General features: G+C 50.3%; 1 protein-coding gene across 1 annotated transcript; it reads right to left on the reverse strand.

The window, feature by feature from the left end:
- Positions 1-772: 772 nt before the first annotated feature.
- Positions 773-17,595, reverse strand: KD926_005476 (uncharacterized protein; the record flags this gene model as incomplete). Its single annotated transcript, XM_053098676.1, has 5 exons — positions 773-2,542; positions 2,602-2,700; positions 2,819-3,011; positions 3,472-9,980; positions 10,027-17,595. 5 exons carry the CDS (start codon positions 17,593-17,595, stop codon positions 773-775), a joined length of 16,140 nt encoding a protein of 5,379 aa, XP_052957379.1.
- Between the last annotated feature and the right edge of the window lie 1,367 nt (positions 17,596-18,962).

Raw genomic sequence — 18,962 nt, forward strand, 5'->3', positions numbered from 1 at the left:
TAAAAGCAAATTCCACGCGATCAGCTGACCCGCGGGTGGCGGGACCCACTTTCAATGTCGATGCCACCTACCCTCTCGAAAAACCCTTACTACTAAGGGTTGACCCTTTTTAGTGTAGCGGTATTTTTCTGCCACAGGCGTCAACCAATCATTTCACGTGATCGAAATTCTGCCAAGAACTTCGAATATTCGAATATCGAATACGAATAATAATCCCCTAAATATTTTCAGATTCGAATAAGACGATATAAAGATCTTTTCGAATACGAATAGGAAAAATTCCTATTCCATTCCACCCCTAATAAATTGCGACTTGCTGTTTCTGATGGCAGCAACCCTGATCTGTAGGATGATATAGGTCACTCGCCTTGGGACTAAGCATTTTACATTAACGGCCCCGCCATGAACATGATCTTATGGAGGTCTAGCTTCTCGTAAGGATGCAATTCGAAAAACAAATCCCCTTTGTGTGCCTCAATGATGGGTAGAGGGGGGATGTATCGAGCCATTTGCAGTCAAAAGAAGATTCATATCTTTACTCAACAACCCCGCCCCCCGTAATCATATAACTCGTTAGAGGGTTTAGTGCTGCGAAGAGTTAAATACTGCCCAGAGTTCCAGCATTTTTGGTACACAGGTCTATTGGACGGAAGTCGGACGTTTCACATAAGTGGCAGATCAGCGATGGCCACTTTTCTTCCTGGTTTACTTCCTGTGTCTTTCGGATTGAAAGGAAAAAAGAATTGAAGATTAGAACTAAAATAAGATACTTTCATTCAGATGCTGATAAAGTTTGATCTAACATCCATTGTGGTTTCCATTCTGCGACATCGCCTTGACACGCTGCATCAACACATCTGGCGAGGCTTCCAAAGAAGAATTTCTTGCCTGTGAGGCCAGGCCCATAATGTGCATACTTTCCAGAATTTGTCATTATCGCATTCGGCGAAGTCGGGATCGTTGGCTCCTTGATCATGCACCAGCAGGTATCAGTGATGAATTGGACACCAAACTCCTCTAGCTCTCTAATCAGCCCAGCCTGGCAAGCTAACCCATAACACGAGCGTCCACATGTCACCACAACTGCGACATTCTCCAATTTCGCACGTCCTCTGCAGAGTCTTGCAAGCATTCTTATTTCCTTAAAAGAGAAGTGCGGGTTTCCGAGTGAGACCAGGTCAACCGACTGGTATGTAGAGGCACTGTTCAGTTTGTTCCAACACTCAACTAGTTCCGCTGGCCCGATGCTGACGAGTCTTATTTCCGATCTGTTGTCGAGAGTATCCTCCAAAACAGTTGCTTCTGGAGTGACACCGACAATATGAAACATCGGTGCACTAGACAATGTGGCAAATGCCGCCCCAAAAGCTTTCAGGTCTTCCTTTGATGGCACCAGTGTCTCTATGCCAACTATCACCGGAATCTTGCTTAAAGCGAGCCCTCCGACACAGTAGCCTAGAAGAGGATAAAATGAATCGTCCACACACTTGGTATTTTGAATACCCGAGACACTCACAACGAGCGAGGCCAGTCTGTTGATGTTCATATGGGGTCCTCCCTTCGGTGCACGACCAGTCAGTGCAATTGATATGTCCAGGAAATCGGGGTATTTCATGGTTCTCGCTCCCAGCACGCTATTAGCGTACACAACGGCATTTGACTCGGCCCATGCCACCTGTTCACCATACTTTGGCGCAGTGCCGAGTTGATACGGGGCACAAGTGAAGGTGGGTCGCGCCCCCATGTCGGTGTAAGCCTTCGCTAATTTAGCTGCAGCTTCTCCAAATTCCTCATCCACCCCCTGAGTGCGCCAATGCTCTTGGTCAATTGAGATGGAGTTCAAAGATGTCGGAACCTTGACCTTCCCTCCCAATTCACGGAGCCGTTCTGCAAAGAGAAGCGATCCCGGTCCAGTGTAGACGCAAGCATCTACGTGGACCTGTGTGATATTTATCAATTCACGGGCCCCTAGCAAACGTGCCATCCGCAGAACGATTCGAATTGAGACTCGAGCAGCTTCGCCATACTTTCCTTCGAGGAATGCCTTGTCCATATCTGAGAGATCGATATTACTCGGAAAGGAAGCTAGTGGATGGCTAATATCGCCTAGTGAATATTGGCCCGGTATTTCGGCTTCATAGATATGATCGCCATTGACATGGATGTACTTTCCACTCAGGCTCAAAACTCTGCGAAAGTCTTTGGGATCCAAGGTAACCACTGGGACAGATCTGCCGAACACCTCCTCACAAATCATGACTCCAAGTGTGAGAATATCTTCCCGTCGTTCAAACAAAAGTGCGCTTGGTCCTTTCTTGTTCAAGAGAAGCTCCAGAATGACACCACTGCCAGAGCAGGAACCGCGGCCACCGGGAATGGCAAGGATAGTGTCTCCAAGATATTGTCCGCTTAGTGGATGATGACGATCGATGACCTCGCCTGTCTGTGGGTTGACACCACCCCAAAAACTCAACTCTAGGTCGCTTGCAATAAGCGTACCGGAAGCTTTCCCTTTCACATGCGCAGTGCCCCGAAATAATGACTTTTTAGGGAAATTGCTAGATGCCATTTCAAAGTACTTATTAGGCGCGAAATACTCACGATCTGATAATAATCAAAATTGGCCTCTGTGGGGTATCTGGGTCCGACAGTCAGGCCAATGCACGTGTAGAAAATGAGCACACCAACAGTATTGTAGGCCTTAAATTGTTAGGGCCAGCTTCAGTAAACGAGGTAGGAGATACAAATTCAACTCGAGCGAGAAACTGGCTCGAGAATGGCTGAGAATAAGTAACCTGGTTTTGTTATGTGCACGAACTAATGTCCGTCCGGCCCGGTCAGACCCCGGGTACATGATTCCGCCCCACCTGCATTGCGACGTTTTGTAATCAGCTTGTCCGGTAAAGAAGCACGCGAGCAGCTCACCACCGAGGTGGAGAGCTTTGGCGTGAACGGGTACTTCTTCATGCAGATCGGACGACACCTCTCCATGAATGTTATCGAGATTGGTGCTGGGACCGGGGTTCAGACGCTGCCAATTCTTTAAACCATCACATCCTACGGCGGCACAAACGATGGAGTCCGCTGATGCGTGCAATACAACTATACCGATATTTCGTCGGCTTTTCTGTCTCCTTTACTAGGTTTCCATTATATATATCAGTGTAAGCTGGGGAATAAGACAGCAATACAGCGCATCCGGACAGCGACAGTTCCTTGTGTAGAAGTTCGGGGCTCCGTGCACCGCGGTGGTCAAAGATGAAGGATGGTCTGATCAAGCCTGATGATGTAGGAAGAAGCGAGGTCTTACACAGTGTTGCCTATCAATGTAGATGGTGCCTCAGGCGGTAAGCAACCGGCAAAATGCTTGGTAGGTTGCCTTAGGCATCCAGACGCCAACAAACAAACTAAACAACCACGACCCCATTGTTCCTCCCCAGCTCCTCCAATTCCCCCACAGCCCCAACAAACCTTTCCATCAAACCCCATGCCTCCACCCCCCGAATCCTCCTACTCGATCCCCCAAGCATAGCTTTCAGCTTCCCCCTTTCCGGAAACGTCACAATATGCAAATGCTCCGGCGTCCGCACATCCAGTACCCACTTCGATTCGACACCAGCAATCGGACAGGGAAAACCCAGCCCCGCATTTTGGTGTGTGAACGCACAGCCGAATTCTGTTCCCACGGGCCAGGGCGATGCCCGGGAGACGATCTCTCGGAGGTCGAGGTTGGAGTACGGGAGGGCTTGGATGTGTTGGGTTTGGACATGGGATAATAGGTCTAGGGCGGTGGCGTCGGGGGCGATTATTACCCTGAATGGGGAGAAAGTGATGCATGGCCCGGAGACAGTGTCGATATCCTTTAGCGGCGCGTCCCGCCCACTGGTTACCTGGCCGAACACAATATCGCGAGTGTTGGTTGTGCGGGCTAGAGCCAGTGCCCAGGCTGCCTTCAGGAGAGAGGCAAGGGTGATTCCCGGTGGTGGTGCGGGGAGGGTCATGGAGCGAAGCTCCATGACCATCGATTCTGGCTCGGACGGTGGGGAGGGGGAGCAGTGGCATAGGACGTCGGTCATTTGGGAGTTTTCGAGGGTGTTGCGCCAGAAGGAGAGCGCCCGCGGAGTTACTTGAGAGTGGCGGAATTGGAGGTATGTTGGGAAGGGGAGGTGAGAGTTCAGAGACTGGTTGCTGTTGTTGTATGCGGATGCTAGATCTTCTGATAGGAGGCGGAATGAGGCGCCGTCGTATTGGGCGTGGGTTAACCGGAAGATGAGGAGGTGAGAGGTGGGGGTTTGGGACAGGAGGTAGGGTTGGAAGTGCGGTGAGCCTGGTGGGATTGAGGATTCATCTTCTGTGATAATCTTGTTTGCGGATGCTGTGAGATCTTCGCTGACGACTTTGATGAGTTTGAACTCTAGGTTGCGCAGCACGACTTGCAGATGGGTATTTTGGTAAGGTATGAACACAGTTCGGAGGATGGCATGGTTGCGGACGAGAGCATGGAATGCAGCCTCTAGACGCTCTATGTCGATATGAGTTGGTAGACGGAGTTGAGAGTAGGTGATGTCCTTTTCGACCATGAGGCGGCTTTGAAACTCGGTGGTAGGGACGATATCGACCACGTCCTGCTTATTGAATGGGTAGGGTGGGAGTTGGGCAACAAAGGATTCAATATCAGTGATCCCGAGCAGGGACCCGGGGGTATATTCAGACGCAACATTGGCTTCTACATTGCTGATGAGCTTGGCCAGGTCCGATAGAACAGGGTTATTGAAAATGAATGGCACCGGAAGATGTAGACCCTGATGACGAGCAATGGCTGAAAGCTTCATAGCCGCGAAGGAGTCTCCTCCCAGATGGAAGAAGTCATCATCTGCCCCAATATGTTCCACTGAGGTTTGCAGTATGTCTGCCCAGAGAACTCGGAGCAGCGTCTCTCGTTGAGTTGCTGGCACACGCTTTGCAGACTGAACCTTGGAGAATGTCTGTATTTGTTCACGAGAGAGGGCCGCCGCTTGCTCACGCAGCAATCGCCGGTCGACCTTGCCATTGGAGTTATGTGGGATCTTCGATACTTGAAGGATAACACCTGGAACCATATACTTTGGAAGGAGATGTCGCAGCTCGATTGTTACTGTTGCGGCCTTGGCGAGGAAATCCGGACTGGGAGACATGAATAGTGCCTCGCTACCAGGACTGGGATAGGCGATGAATGCCATTAAGGTTGGAGAACCACCGCTTGGAGCAACTACTTCAGCGGCGACTTCTCTGGCATCAGGGAACAGCTCTCGCAAATTTTGCTCTACCTCGCCAAGCTCAATGCGCTGACCGCGTAGTTTAACCTGGGTGTCTCTGCGGCCGATGATGCGGAGGCTACCGTCGGGGTTGAGCTGGAAGAGATCTCCACTCCGATATAGCCTCGTAGTGCTACCGGACCTGAAAGAGCTGAGCCACGGTGGCATATTTTCGATATAAGCCGCAGCAGTTTTGCCGGTATCACGGAGGTAGCCACGGGTAACTGTTGGGCCTTCGATCACCAACTCTCCAACAGCACCCAAGGGAGCTAGACGGCTGTGATCGGACGGCATGGTGATCCATGCTACGGCGCCAAATATTCGTCCAATAGTGCCTTCTCGCCAGCCGACAGCGGGGAGACGGCTCAAAATATTGCAGATGGATGTTTCGGCCGGGGCGTATGCGTTAAGCAAATTGACTCTGGAGGCCCAGATGCGGATGTTATCCTGTGTTACTGGCTCTCCTCCAAGGACCACGGTCTTTACTCCAGGGATATCATCTGGCTGGATTAGACCCAGGAATGAAGGCGTCCAGAAGGTCCAATTAACATTGTGCTCCTTGATGAATGGGATGACATTGTTCATGCGATCGAACTCGGACGGTATGCAGACACAGCCACCATGGACAAGGACGCTGAATACCTCACAGAGACTGATGTCGAATGCATAGGAAGCAAAGTGCAAAGCTCTAGTATTTTCGTTGACATAAAGACCAGGGCTGTGATGTCGAATACTGGTGCAGATGTTGCGGTGCTCCATCACGATACCTTTTGGATTTCCTGTGCTTCCTGAAGTAAATGCGACGAAAGCCGCATCAGTTGGCTTGATTTGAGGTGCTATGAATCTCTCTGCCCTATCTGTTGCATTGAAGATAGGAACGGTGATCACTGATACGTCTGCTTCAGCCATCAGGTTTTGGTTCGCAGCTGAGACAATGACGGATCTGGCGGCTGTGCGTTGTAAAATCTCCTGAATGCGTCCCTTAGGATGGCTTGGGTCTATGTTGACACAAGTGGCTCCGATTCGGAGGACTGATATCATGGTGATGATGCTCCACTTGGAGCGCTCAAAGCACAGCGGAACCAGGGAGCCTGGCTGGATACCAAGGGCCTGAAGATGCTGTGCCAGTAAGCCCGATAGTACGTTTAGCGAATCATAAGTTACCTCCCCGTCCCATGAAGATATCGCAGAAGCGTCAGGACGCTGAACACACTGCTGAAGAACAAGATCGTGCACGCAAGAGTCGACAGACAACGGGACAACGGAATTCCACTCCATCATCTGCCGGTGGTCCTGAGGACTGACAAGATCAAGATCACTTATTTGAAGGTCCTTCGAGACATCATTGGACAATTGACGGAGAATATGCTCGAATTGCTGCACCATCCTAGTCGCGTCCACTCGATGGACCACTCTCTCGTCAAAGTTGACGATGACAGCAACATCGCCATTGTTCGCAAGGTGGCAGACCATAAAGAATGCAACACTCGCAAAAGCAGAATAGTCCTCGTGCTCGCTTCGCACATGCGCCATGGTATACCCGTCTTGCTCGCTGGAACCAGAAGACTGGATGACAAGTTGACATTGGAAACTGCATGCGGTCGCCGGTTCAGGGCCGAGCTGACGAATGTACTGCAGGCCAATTTGTTGAAACGGAATCATGGACGCACTTCTTTGCTGCAGAGATGTCAATAATGTATCTACTGTATCACCGGGCCGGACATGAAGACGCATGGGGACAGTGGCGAATGTCGGGCCCGCGATATCCTCGATTCCTGGGACAGGCGCGCTGCGTCCGTTTACAGTCAGTCCGTATAGAACCTCCTCAGACTCCGTGTAGCAAGACATTATCACCGCCCAGGCTAATTGAATCAAGGTAGACGTGGTATATTCTGTGTTGGCACGGGCGGGGTTGGAGATGCGATGCTCGAGAGATGAGTTTGGAGCAGGGACATGCCGAGGAAATGGCAGGGCAGGGAAAATAGGGGCACTCAAGCCGGTAAATTGCGACTGCCAGAAAGCCTCTGTGCCCTGGACGTTCTGGATGTGTTCAATAAAGTGCTTGAAAGGCCGTGGTTGCCGGGGTTCATCGTTACGATACGATGCTTGGACTTGGCTCCACAGAAGTGGCAGTGACCAGCCGTCATACAATGCATGGTGCAGTGTGAGGTGAAAGCTGCCGCTGGCCTTGACCATGGCGAAGTGAGCCAATTCGTCGTCTAAGTTCATAATGGGAATTTTCACTTGCTCATATTCTTCCTGAGTCTCAAATACATGCCAGCGGATGGAGTCGCGGACCACCACTTGAAGCATATTTGAAGCATCTAATTGAATGATGCGAGTGCGCAGGATAGCATTGCTTCTGAATATCTTGTCCCACGCACACTGGAACCTGACCAAGTCAATGTTAGCGGCTAGGTCGTAGTCGAACCTCGCAATGTATTGACCAGGTGTCTTTGCTGTCAAGGTCATCAAGCCCTCTTGTAGGGGTGTGCATGGGTAAATATCCTCAATATCGTCCGTGGAAATATGGCATCTCTCGGCGGCCAACTGGATTATAGTCTGTGGGCTCATGTCATTGCAACCAATCAAGGAAAAGGGCAGAACATCAGACTTGAATTGAGTGGCATCCGCCCCCGACGCAGCAGCCAAATCACACAACTTGGGATTATTGAAGATATTGGTCATATCGAGGGCATAGCCAGCGTCCCGAGCAAGGGGAATAAGCTTCATGGCGATAATTGAGTCTCCTCCTAGGCGAAAGAAATGATCATCTATGCCTATCTCCGAAACTTCTAGATTGAGAACCTGGGCTAACAACCGTTGAAGTACGATTTCCGCTTCAGTGGAGGGCAGCCTTTTGGTCGAGCTCGTAGAACTGAAGCTGTCAATTTGCTCTCTTGTAAGCGCTGCTGCTGCCTCCTTGAGAGCTCGTCGGTCTGTCTTTCCAGTCTTTGTCAGGGGGATGTGATCCAGAGGAACGAACATTGTGGGCACCATGTACGTGGGTAGAACTTCATCGAGTCTGGATAGAGCCGTGGCGATGTCTTTCTTGAAGATACCGCCAGAGATCCCAAAGATACTGAGATCTGGGGAAATGGTTTCACCACGATCTTGCAGAATAAAGGCCATGAGCGTCGATGGTCTGCTTTCTCCAGACGGCTTCACAACTTCCGCAATGGCATCCTGAACGTTGGGAAAAGATTCACGCAGATGAAACTCGACCTCGCCGAGCTCGACACGCTGACCACGAATCTTCACCTGGGTGTCCTTGCGGGACACATAGTGCAAAGAACCATTCTCGTTGTACCTGACTAGGTCTCCTGTTTTGTAAATAGAGAACTGTTGGCCGCTGACAAGCTCTCGAAGCCAAGATGGTGATGATATAAATGAAGCGGCGGTCTTCTCGACCTGATTAATATAGCCGCGACCAACGCCTGGTCCCTCGATCAACAGTTCGCCCACGGCTCCAAGAGGCAGCAACTTCTCATGGTCATTCGGGTCGACGACCCACGATCTACAGCCCACAGCTAACCCGATATTGCGTCCACTGGTGGGTTCAGAAACAGGATCCGTCCCCACACACATGATTGAGCATTCAGCAGGACCATACGCAAGATGGAGATCCAGACTATCCTGCCAGGCCCTGAGCTCCTTCGCAGAGATAAGCTCCCCAGCTAAGACCATGGTTTTCAGGCTCGGGAAATCGGCCGGGTCTAGAATCCTTGCCACAGAGGGGGTAAGGAAAGCCCAATTGACTTCCATACTGGCGACAGCTCGCGGGAGGTCTTGTCTGCGCTCGCTTTCAGACGGAATACAAACACAGCCACCATGGATGAGGGTGGTAATGTTTTCATACACACTGGCATCGAATGCATACGAGGCAAACTGGAGCACCCGGGACTTGGAATCGAGATTGAGAGCTGGCCCCTGGGCAAGAGCAGCGGATGAGAAGGCTTGATGCTCTATCACTACTCCCTTGGGTTTGCCTGTTGAGCCGGATGTGAAGAGAGCGCAGAAGGCATTGCGTGGCACTACTGTCAGCGGAGACTGGAACGTAGTAACAGACCATTCTTCATGGTCGCTGATAGTCACCACATGCTTTGCAAGTGAAGCTGCAGTGCGTTTTTGTGTTTCAGATGAAATGATCACAGAAATTTGGGCATCATCACTCATCCCTTTCAGACGCTCAAGCGGATATGATGGATCCAGCATAATAAAAGCAGCGCCGGCTTTCATCACACCGATCATAGCGATTATTGCCCAGCGAGACTTTTCGAAATAAATTGCAACAAAGCTCTCCTGACAAATGTTATACTGGGAAAGTTGACTTGCCAATGCAGAGCCTAGACGGTCGACTTCAGCATATGTAAAGTCGCCGTCCCAGGCACAGACAGCCTGGGAGGATGGTCGGGCCAAGCACTGGTCCTGGATGAGATCGTGGACACACCGATGAGCAGGTGAGAGCGTCTGTGGGGTGTAGGTTTCTAGATTCCTTTTGTTCAAGGAACCAAATAAGCTGAGCCCGCGAACCCTTGCAGTGGCATCCGACATGATGCCGAATAAAGCCTGCTGGAACGCATCGATCACATTTTCGGCCTGGTTGTCAGGAAGGAAAGATGTCGCATATAGCAGCGAAACGTCAATGGATTTTTCAGATACCTCAATGTTGACACCGAGATCGTACTAAGAAGTCAGTGGAGATTGATCTCATTGAGCTGGGGTAGCTTACCTCAGTACCCCCCTCTGTCTTGAAATCATTGAACGTAAGCGTCAATTCGTCCGAAGGCTCATCCTCTTCCCTCTGCACAGACATGACCGTATTGAACAGCGCGGTATCAAATACTTTTGAGCAACGCGTCTTTTCTCCAAGCGCCAGAGCCTGATGCGTCAAGCTTTGCACAAAGTCTGCTTGGTTCCGCTCGAGCAAACCAAGGACTTTCTCCGTGTCCTGTAGAGACATATTGCAGATCAGCATGTTGATGAACGGGCCTACAGTGATATCAACGTTTGGGATTGGTACATCCCGTCCAGAGGTGACATAACCGAAACACGCGCTGTCCGCATTGAGATATGTTCGTAGTACAAGCCCCCAGGCTAACTGAAATGTCATGGCCAAAGTCACATCATAGTCAAGACAAAATTGACGAAGCGCTTTATCAAACGGCAGCGTAATGTCGACACGAGAATGAACAACTGCATCGTCTGGCTTGGACGATCCAGGGAAAATGCACGGCTGCACGTCGCGTAGATATTCTTCCCAGTAACTACGAGCATCATCCAGTGGCTGAATCGCAAGATACTCGAAATATTCCCTATAGGTTGCTGGGGAAGTTGAGGTAATCTTATCCTCGTACGCCTGGCACAAGTCGCTCCAAAAGATCTGACGAGACATGCCATCTACAACAGCATGGCTAATATCTAGCAAACAGGCCGCCTCCCCTGAGGGAGAGCCGCAAATAATAAGACGGGTCGGCGGTCTTAATGGCATTATCGCAGGGAGCTCATAATCCTCGAGTTTCTTGAGCGGATTATCAGAAGGAGGTAGGATGACACACACTTCTTCAGATGGAATCTCCTTCAGGACGGCCTGATTCTGTGACCCATCCTGGTGGGCACTGTCAAAAAAGACCGTTCGCAGAAGCGGGTGTCTTTGAACCACTTGCTGCCATGCTCGCCTCAATCGCTCTGGATCCACTGGTGAACCGTTACGTGTGTGCAGTACCCACGACCATCTGTTGCGATAGTGGAGAAAGTTCCGCCCCTGACTTAACAGGATACCTTGCTGGATAGGTGTGCATGGATAGGCGTCCTCGATGTGAAGGTGATCTTTCTTTAGCGGCAGGATGACATCTTGGATGAAACTTTCCAGCTGGGGATAGGTATATGACAGCAAAGGAAAGTCAGAGAGGGTCCATGTTGTCTCCATGGTTGGTAAAACAGATGATGCCAATTCCAGACCTTGTTGAAATCGTTCCATCCATAATTTCATATTTTGCTGACGGTTCATCCGATTGACAGCAAATTTGATCACCATGTGCGAGTTTCGCACCTCAGCTGTGATCTCAATGTGGGCGAGATGAACCGAGTTCTTGGAAACGCATATGGGCTGCAAGAAAGATGTGAGTTGTGGCTGAAAGTCAAGTTCACGATAGTTCAACACGACTTTCGGAGAACCAGCAGTTGAAATTGGATGATTATATTGGCTCCGCCTTTCGTCCTTAGTCTTCCGTATGATGTTGTATATGTCATCTGTCTGGGTGACAGAGACATCAATTGGAGACAGTGTTAAGAAGGATCCCACGGTCCGTGCTAGGTCAGGGTTGGAATACCGACCGTCTTCTTGATTGAAGATAGTGGGTGTTGGGCAACCTGCAAAGGTCTGAGTAAAAGACTGTAGGAGCGTTGCATTCAGTAGCTCTATTGGTTTGGTATTGAAAGTATCGTTTGCTGGGCCTCGCAGGGCCTGGGTGACTTGCTCTGAGAGACTGAACTCGTATTCGATGGTACCGGCCTGGACATCAAACTCTCTGTCAACTGTCAGGGCAGTTGCCGCAACTGCATGCTTGGATTGGAGCTGACACCAAGTTTTAAACCCTGATGTTGATAGCAGTGGAGAGCTGTTTGCTAATAGTGCTTCGAGGTCCATAAGAATGATTCTCCAGGAGAAGATGTCAATTATCGATTGGTGGGCGATCAAGCAAAGGAAGCTTTGTCCGTCTGCCTCAATTTCGATTCGGTCACAGAGGAAGACGTGGCCTTTCCGAACATCAATGTCTTTTTGACGAATAGAGACAAAACCAGTTGGGTCGAGGAATGGGAGAACGTGCGATTGATACACCGAGTCCCATTCGAGAATTTCGGAGATACTCTGGCTCCATTTCCCCTTGCTGGTTTGATTGAACCTAGCATGGAGCATCGGATGATTCCCAATGATTACCTTCAGGGCGTTCTTAATCTCGTCGGAGGATATCTTCTTGCCAAGGTGAAGTACAACACTCTCGTAGCAGCGATTGTATTCTTTTGCTGTTTCGAAAAGCATCTGCTGCATTGGCGACAAATCAAACGCCACCTCCTGTGTGCCAGCCTTTTCAATGGCCGAAAGGGCTCCATCTAATGTTTTGCTGAGCTTAGCTATTGTCTTGGTCCGGAAAATGGTTGCAACAGTAACTCTCAGACCCCTGTCAGTGCATTGCGCAACAACCTGCATGGCGCTGATGGAGTCGCCTCCTAATCGGAAGAAGTTATCATCCAGTCCGATAGACCTTGCTTCCTTGTGTAGAATTTTGGCCCATATTTGCTGCATTAAATGCTCTGTCTTTGTGGAGGGGGGTCTTTTGGTTGAACCCTTCGCCTGTGCAGAGTACAGTTGGAAGCGAGAGCTGGATAGACTCCTGGTAACCTCTCGCAACCGTCGGCGATCCACCTTTCCACTCCGGGTCAAAGGGACTTCTCGAAGGGGCAAAAACATGCTAGGTACCATGAAGCTTGGAATGAGGTCTGAGAGTTTGCTTTCGACTTGTTGAACAGCTGCTTTGAAGGTCGGCCTAGGTGATAGGAGCATAGTTATCTCCTCGTCCGAGGCCTCTGGATCGTCAATCTTATCACCATCGTCACATTTTCGGAACGTGTAAGCGACGAGAATTGGCGAGCTGCTATCCTGAGGAACGATGATTTCGGCAATTACCTCCGCTGACAGGTCAAGACAGTTTCGAACATGATACTCGACCTCCCCCAGCTCGATGCGCTGTCCACGAAGTTTCACCTGCGTATCTCTGCGTCCAACATACCGGATAGTACCATCTGGGTTATACTGCACCAGATCCCCCGTCCTGTAGAGCCGGCCTGCGTCACCTTTTGTACGAAAGTCCCGCAGCCATGACGGCGTCGCTATATAGGACGCGGCTGTCTTCCCCGGCTCGCCCAGATAGCCCCTAGTCACGATCGGACCCTCGACCAGTAGCTCCCCAACAGCACCGATGGCTGCTAGTTTTCCTGGGTTGTGGGCATCTGTCACCCATCCCACGCTGCCATACATATGACCAATCGTTCCCGACCGCCAGCCTTTGGGTGGAATAGGTCCAACGGTGGTGAAAGTGGCTTCTGCTGGTCCGTACGCATTTATGAGAGTCACTTTGTCAGCCCATTTGTCTACAGGGTCGCGAGTCACGGCTTCACCCGCAAGAACTAGGGTCTTCAGCGAGGGAACATCTGCGGGACCGAACAGACTAAGAGTTGATGGGGTCAATAGAGCCCAGTTGATTCTCTGTTGGCGGATGACGTTGGCCAAATTGTTCATCCTGTCCGATTCTGAAGGCACACAGACGCAGCCTCCCTGAGCCAGCGTGTTTAATACCTCGTATATACTCACGTCGAATGCGTAGGACGCGAAATGCAGTGATCGAGAGGTGCGGCTGAGGTTCATGGGTCCGCTGTGTGCGAGAATACTCGTGCTTAGATTGATATGTTCCATGACTATACCCTTGGGAGTGCCCGTACTTCCAGAAGTAAAAAGAATGATTGCGGCTTGGTGAATTGAGACCTCTGGAAGCCTTATGCAGAACGGTGGTAGACTATGGATTAATGTTTCTGTGATCAGAATAACTTTGCTTTCCAGATCTTGAACGACGCCCTCATAGGTCGCGGATGCCACCAGCAACGGCGGGGATGTTTTGCTGATAATATCTTCTATCCGTCGACGGGGATGGCCATGGTCGATGAGCACGCATACGCCGCCAGCGCGAAGAACAGCCAGCAGTGTTACGATCGTCCATCGAGACTTTTCCAGACACACAGCTACTCTTGACTCCGATTCAATGATTCCAAAACTGAGCAGATACTGTGCCAACCGAGCGGAATAATCGTCAAGTTCAAGGTAAGACAACTCCCCATCCCACGCGCAAACAGCGTCAGCATCGGGCTGAATCATTCTTTGGTGTAGGACGATACCGTGAAGAGTTTTCTCGCTGGCTGCTGGAATATCTCTATTCCATTGCATCAACTGCGCCATATCATCCGTGCTGGTGTTATTTAGGCTCTGGATTTGAAGGCTTTCATTTGACGGTGTCAGTTGCTGCACAATATGGCGTAGCTGTTGCAACATTCGAGTCATTTGAATCTCATCCACCACCTCCGGATCGAATGTTGCCTCAATTTGAATGCTGTCGGGTGATTGCTTGCAGATCAAAGTGATAGCATACGAGCTGAATGCGTCCAACTTAGAAAGGTCCTGAACAGCAGAAAACATGTCCGGCAAGGGCTCCTGCTCCGGTTGGATAACCATCAAGCTTTGGAACTGACATGCAGCTGCGGCATCAGGTCCTAGACGGCTTATATTTTGCAGGCCAGCCTGTTCGAATGGGACCGTATAAATAGAGTGATTCTGTACCTGAAGAAGGCTCTCCGCAATTGTATGCTCAGGGTCAATGTGCAACTGGATAGGAATTGTGGCGATGGTTGGACCAGTCATTTCCTCGATATCCAGTACTGGAGCACCTCGGCCAGTCACGGTGATACCGAAGACTATGTCTGGACTATCTGTGTAAAGAGACACAAGAATAGCCCAGGCCAACTTGAGCTTGGTTGGAGCCGTGAAGATACTGTGGGCTGCATCTTGCTCCACTGGGATCACACAAGTTCTTTTGACTGTTGGATTGGGGATGTATCCCAGATGTGGTAGCCGGGGAAAGACAGCAGCTTGCAGGTTGACAAATTGCTCTTTCCAAAACCGCTCTTGGGCATCAGCGTTGCGAAGGATGTAACTGATGAATCCATTGAAGGGCCGGTGCTGAAGAATCTGGCCGTGATAAGCTGCTTCAACTTGCTTCAGAACCAAGGGAACTGCCCATCCATCACTCAAAGCGTGATGAACCACCAATGTGAAATGGTTCGACGGGCCTGAACTAAGTAATAGTCTGACAAGACGCTGTCCAGCATTCCAATGTCTATCATAAGTATTCGTCGGCGCCTCCCAGGGAACTGCTTCTCGAAGGACTGCTTGGTACATTGCACCACTGGTTGTCTGCACGATCCGTGTACGCAAAATAGGATTCGCTTGGACAACTGAATTCCAGGCTTTTTTGAACCGATAGATTTTCACAGCAACTGGTAGGTCGTACTTGAAGACGACAATGTATGCACCCGGACGCTTGGCTGTTAGCGACATGAGGCCTTCTTGGAGCGGCGTGCAAGGATACACATCCTCAATCTGATCCTGGTCCTGTAGTTTACACTGCTCCATCACGCAGTCAATAATCTCTCCACTTTTTCCTTCTGGTAGGAGAGAGAAATGACCAATGGTGTTTGTCTCCGGGGCATCGAGGTGTTGATCTTCCCTCCCTCCACCAATCTCTTCCAAGGTTTGACTGTAAAGAGTCCCCAGGTCGAACTTCAATCCTTGCCGCCGTGCAATACCGAGCAGCTTCATTGCAGTCACAGAGCTTCCTCCGATACCAAAAAAGGTATCGTCCAGTCCGACTTCATCGCGAGGCAGTCGTAATACCTGAGACCAAAGGTGCTGAATGGCCCGTGTTGTGGCGGTAGATGGTTGTCGCTTGTTTCCAGACGAAGTGACATCTGTATAAGCCTGGAGTTGCTGTCGTGTCAGCGCCGCAGCCAGGTTGCGAAGCTGGCGGCGGTCACTTTTACCACTTGTCAGCAATGGCATCGATTGTAGCGGTAGAAAGACTGTCGGCATCATATATTTTGGAACTAATTTCTGAAGTTGACTGCAAGTAGTCTGCGATTGTTCTCGGAAGACGTCGTTGGGATTCATGATCACTTTATCAGCCTCGATGTGTGATGACGTTTCTTGAAGAATGAAAGCGACCAGTATGGGCGAGTCCGCCATATCGGCAGGAGTGACCATCTCGACCACGACGTTGGCGATGGTTGGAAATAGGCGTCGAATATGGAATTCAATCTCTCCTAGCTCCAGGCGTTGCCCACGCAGCTTGACCTGACTGTCTTTGCGTCCTATGTATCGGATTGACCCATCTTCCGTAGCATAACACGCCAAATCTCCGGTCTTGTATAGCCTCCCCGAAGCATTGGGCCTGAGCTGACGATGCCAGGTTGGGGGGTCGATAAACACAGAAGCAGTTCGCTCAGCATCATTGATGTATCCACGACCTATAGGAGCGCCATCGAGAAGCAGCTCGCCAACACTGCCAATTGGAGCCAACTGGTTGTGATTATCCGGGTCAACAATCCAGCATGTGACTCCTGCTCCGAATCCAATGTTTACCGGGTCTGGATCGTCAACCAGACACTGTCTTGCCATGCAGATCACTGCACACTCCGTTGGACCATACGCCTCGAAGAACTGAACATGCGGTGCCCATTTTCTCATATCTTCCTTCTGCAGCGCCTCCCCTCCAACAACCAGGGTTTGCAGAGTAGGAAACTCTTCGACTTCGAGAACGCGCGCTAATGACGGCGTGAGAAACATCCAGTTGACTTGCATGCGACGTGATGCAGCGGCCAGATCGTGCTGACGCTCGTCCTCGGAAGGCACACATATACATCCACCGACTATCAAAACAGTCAAGATCTCGAGTAAACATGCATCAAATGCATAGGATGCAAACTGAATCACCCGCGATTGGTCATGCATATTCATCGCGCGACTGTGGGCGACGGCGGTGGTAGCAAACGAACGATGCTCGATCACCACACCTTTCGGTTTCCCAGATGTCCCCGAAGTGAAAACCGTGTAGGCGGCGTTTCCTGGCTTTACAGCTGTGTGGATTCCCTTGCCGTTTTGTGTCCAGTCGGTCTTCTCATCGTCGATAATGATCGCTTCTGTCGCGAGCCTAGCTACTCGCCCCTCAGTTTGTTTCGATGCGATCATTATAGTCGCCTTGACGGTGCGGAAGATCTCGTCTATCCGCTGAGTCGGATGGGAGGGGTCGAGAAGTACAAAAGCGCCACCCGCTTTGAGAACGGCGAGCATAGCTATTGGGGTCCAAAGCGATTTCTCAAGGTATACAGGAACAAATTTCTCCGGGCCTACTCCACGTGCAACCAGCGCAGATGCCAAGGAGGAAGCCAGCACATCCAATTCGGCGTATCTCAATTGACCATTCCAGGCGCAAACCGCAGGGGCCTCTGGCTGTGTATCGCAGCGAGTTTGAATCAGGTCATGGATGCAACATTCCACTGATTGTGGCGGCGGTGTATTCCACGCCTGCAATCGCAGTAGTTGTTGGGCGTCGATTTCGACCGATACCTCTTGGCTTTGTATTGTAATATCGGTTTTTCTAGCCTGAGCGGCCTCGTGACTAACTTCCAACTGCGCCATTTGGTTGTTTATGAAAGAGTTTGGCAATGTAAAATATTATAGGTGAAACTATTGATGCAGGAACTTGAGGGTATTTTGTAGTGCTCTTTCAAGCGATGACTATAAACATATATGCGCACGCTTCTACTTGAGGTCTTTTGGATCTGCCTCATACTTTGCTTACTAGCTTCCCCTTTCAGTATCCAGCTCATGCACACTAAATCAGACTACCCACTGTCCAAGCAAGCTCGAAGGCACTGCGCTGACTCCGCCGGCTCACCTCGTCAACAGGTGAATTGTCCTACTCCGCTCTCTATTATGGAAACGCCACCATCCGTAGGAAATATTGCGCCTTTAATCTCCTAAAACAGGTTTTGCCAGTCCCCAGATACCCATGTCTTGATACCTATACTCTATTGGTGGAAAGACCTGATCTGCATAATGCCCCGACCCAGCATGTGCATTTATGCGTTTCCATAGATCGGCGAACGCCGACTATTCGATCGACATGCTGAATGTAACATTTTCCCTGACACTTGTTGCACTAGAGTGTGATATCTTTGCGTATGGAGCTCAGCTACAGGGAATAGATGCACTACGGAATTGATCCCCGACATAAGCCCACATCACAGGGCCAACGGCCAAATCAAACGGCGAAGAACCCAATAGCGCAATCGTTGCGTAACAGGCGCTTATTAAAAGCGGGGGCTAGATTAGATTGGATCTGCTGTGGCAAGATCGATTGATCATTAAGGATTCATAATTCAGCTGGGAGGGGTAGTTAAGGATTCGGGTCTCGGCACAAGAATTTTCATTTCGAGGGGAAGCTAGCCTTAGAACATGGGTCTTGTGCGTACTGAAGGGTACTTTTGCTAGATTTGCGTCATTTTTAGCAACACTTTCGCCGCTTCATACCGAGAAAAGCTAGATCCGCCGCGGCCTGCAGGACAGACCTGAGTCGCTGTGAGCTGGACACATACACCGTGCGTTTGGCACCTGGAATCGACGTACTTGATCGTCCTTGTATTCTTATTGACAGAAAATCACGCAAGATGCAAATCTAAGTCCCAGGACGTAGAGTACGCAAGCTACGCACCTCTATCTTAATCCACGGAATATTTCCCAGGTTTGGTCTTCAGCTGTCCCAAAGACGCCGCTGGAGAAATTGGAGATTGGCGTAGTCCCACATCCACTTCTGCAGCGACGAGTTGGAGGGGTATTCAAGAATGGCTCTAGCTTGGACTTTGCATCCAGAGCATCTCTAAGCTCCTGGCACAGCTGCAGGTCAGCAAATCAGGGTTGCAATCTAATCCCATTGCCATGTCGCATGGACATCCAAGCCAGTCTCGTATTTACAATCGCGGTCTAAATGAACACGAATTCCCAGA

Source organism: Aspergillus affinis, assembly GCF_023601865.1.
Source record: "Aspergillus affinis strain CMG 70 chromosome Unknown NODE_27_length_306053_cov_87_951578, whole genome shotgun sequence".
NCBI lineage: Eukaryota > Fungi > Ascomycota > Eurotiomycetes > Eurotiales > Aspergillaceae > Aspergillus > Aspergillus affinis.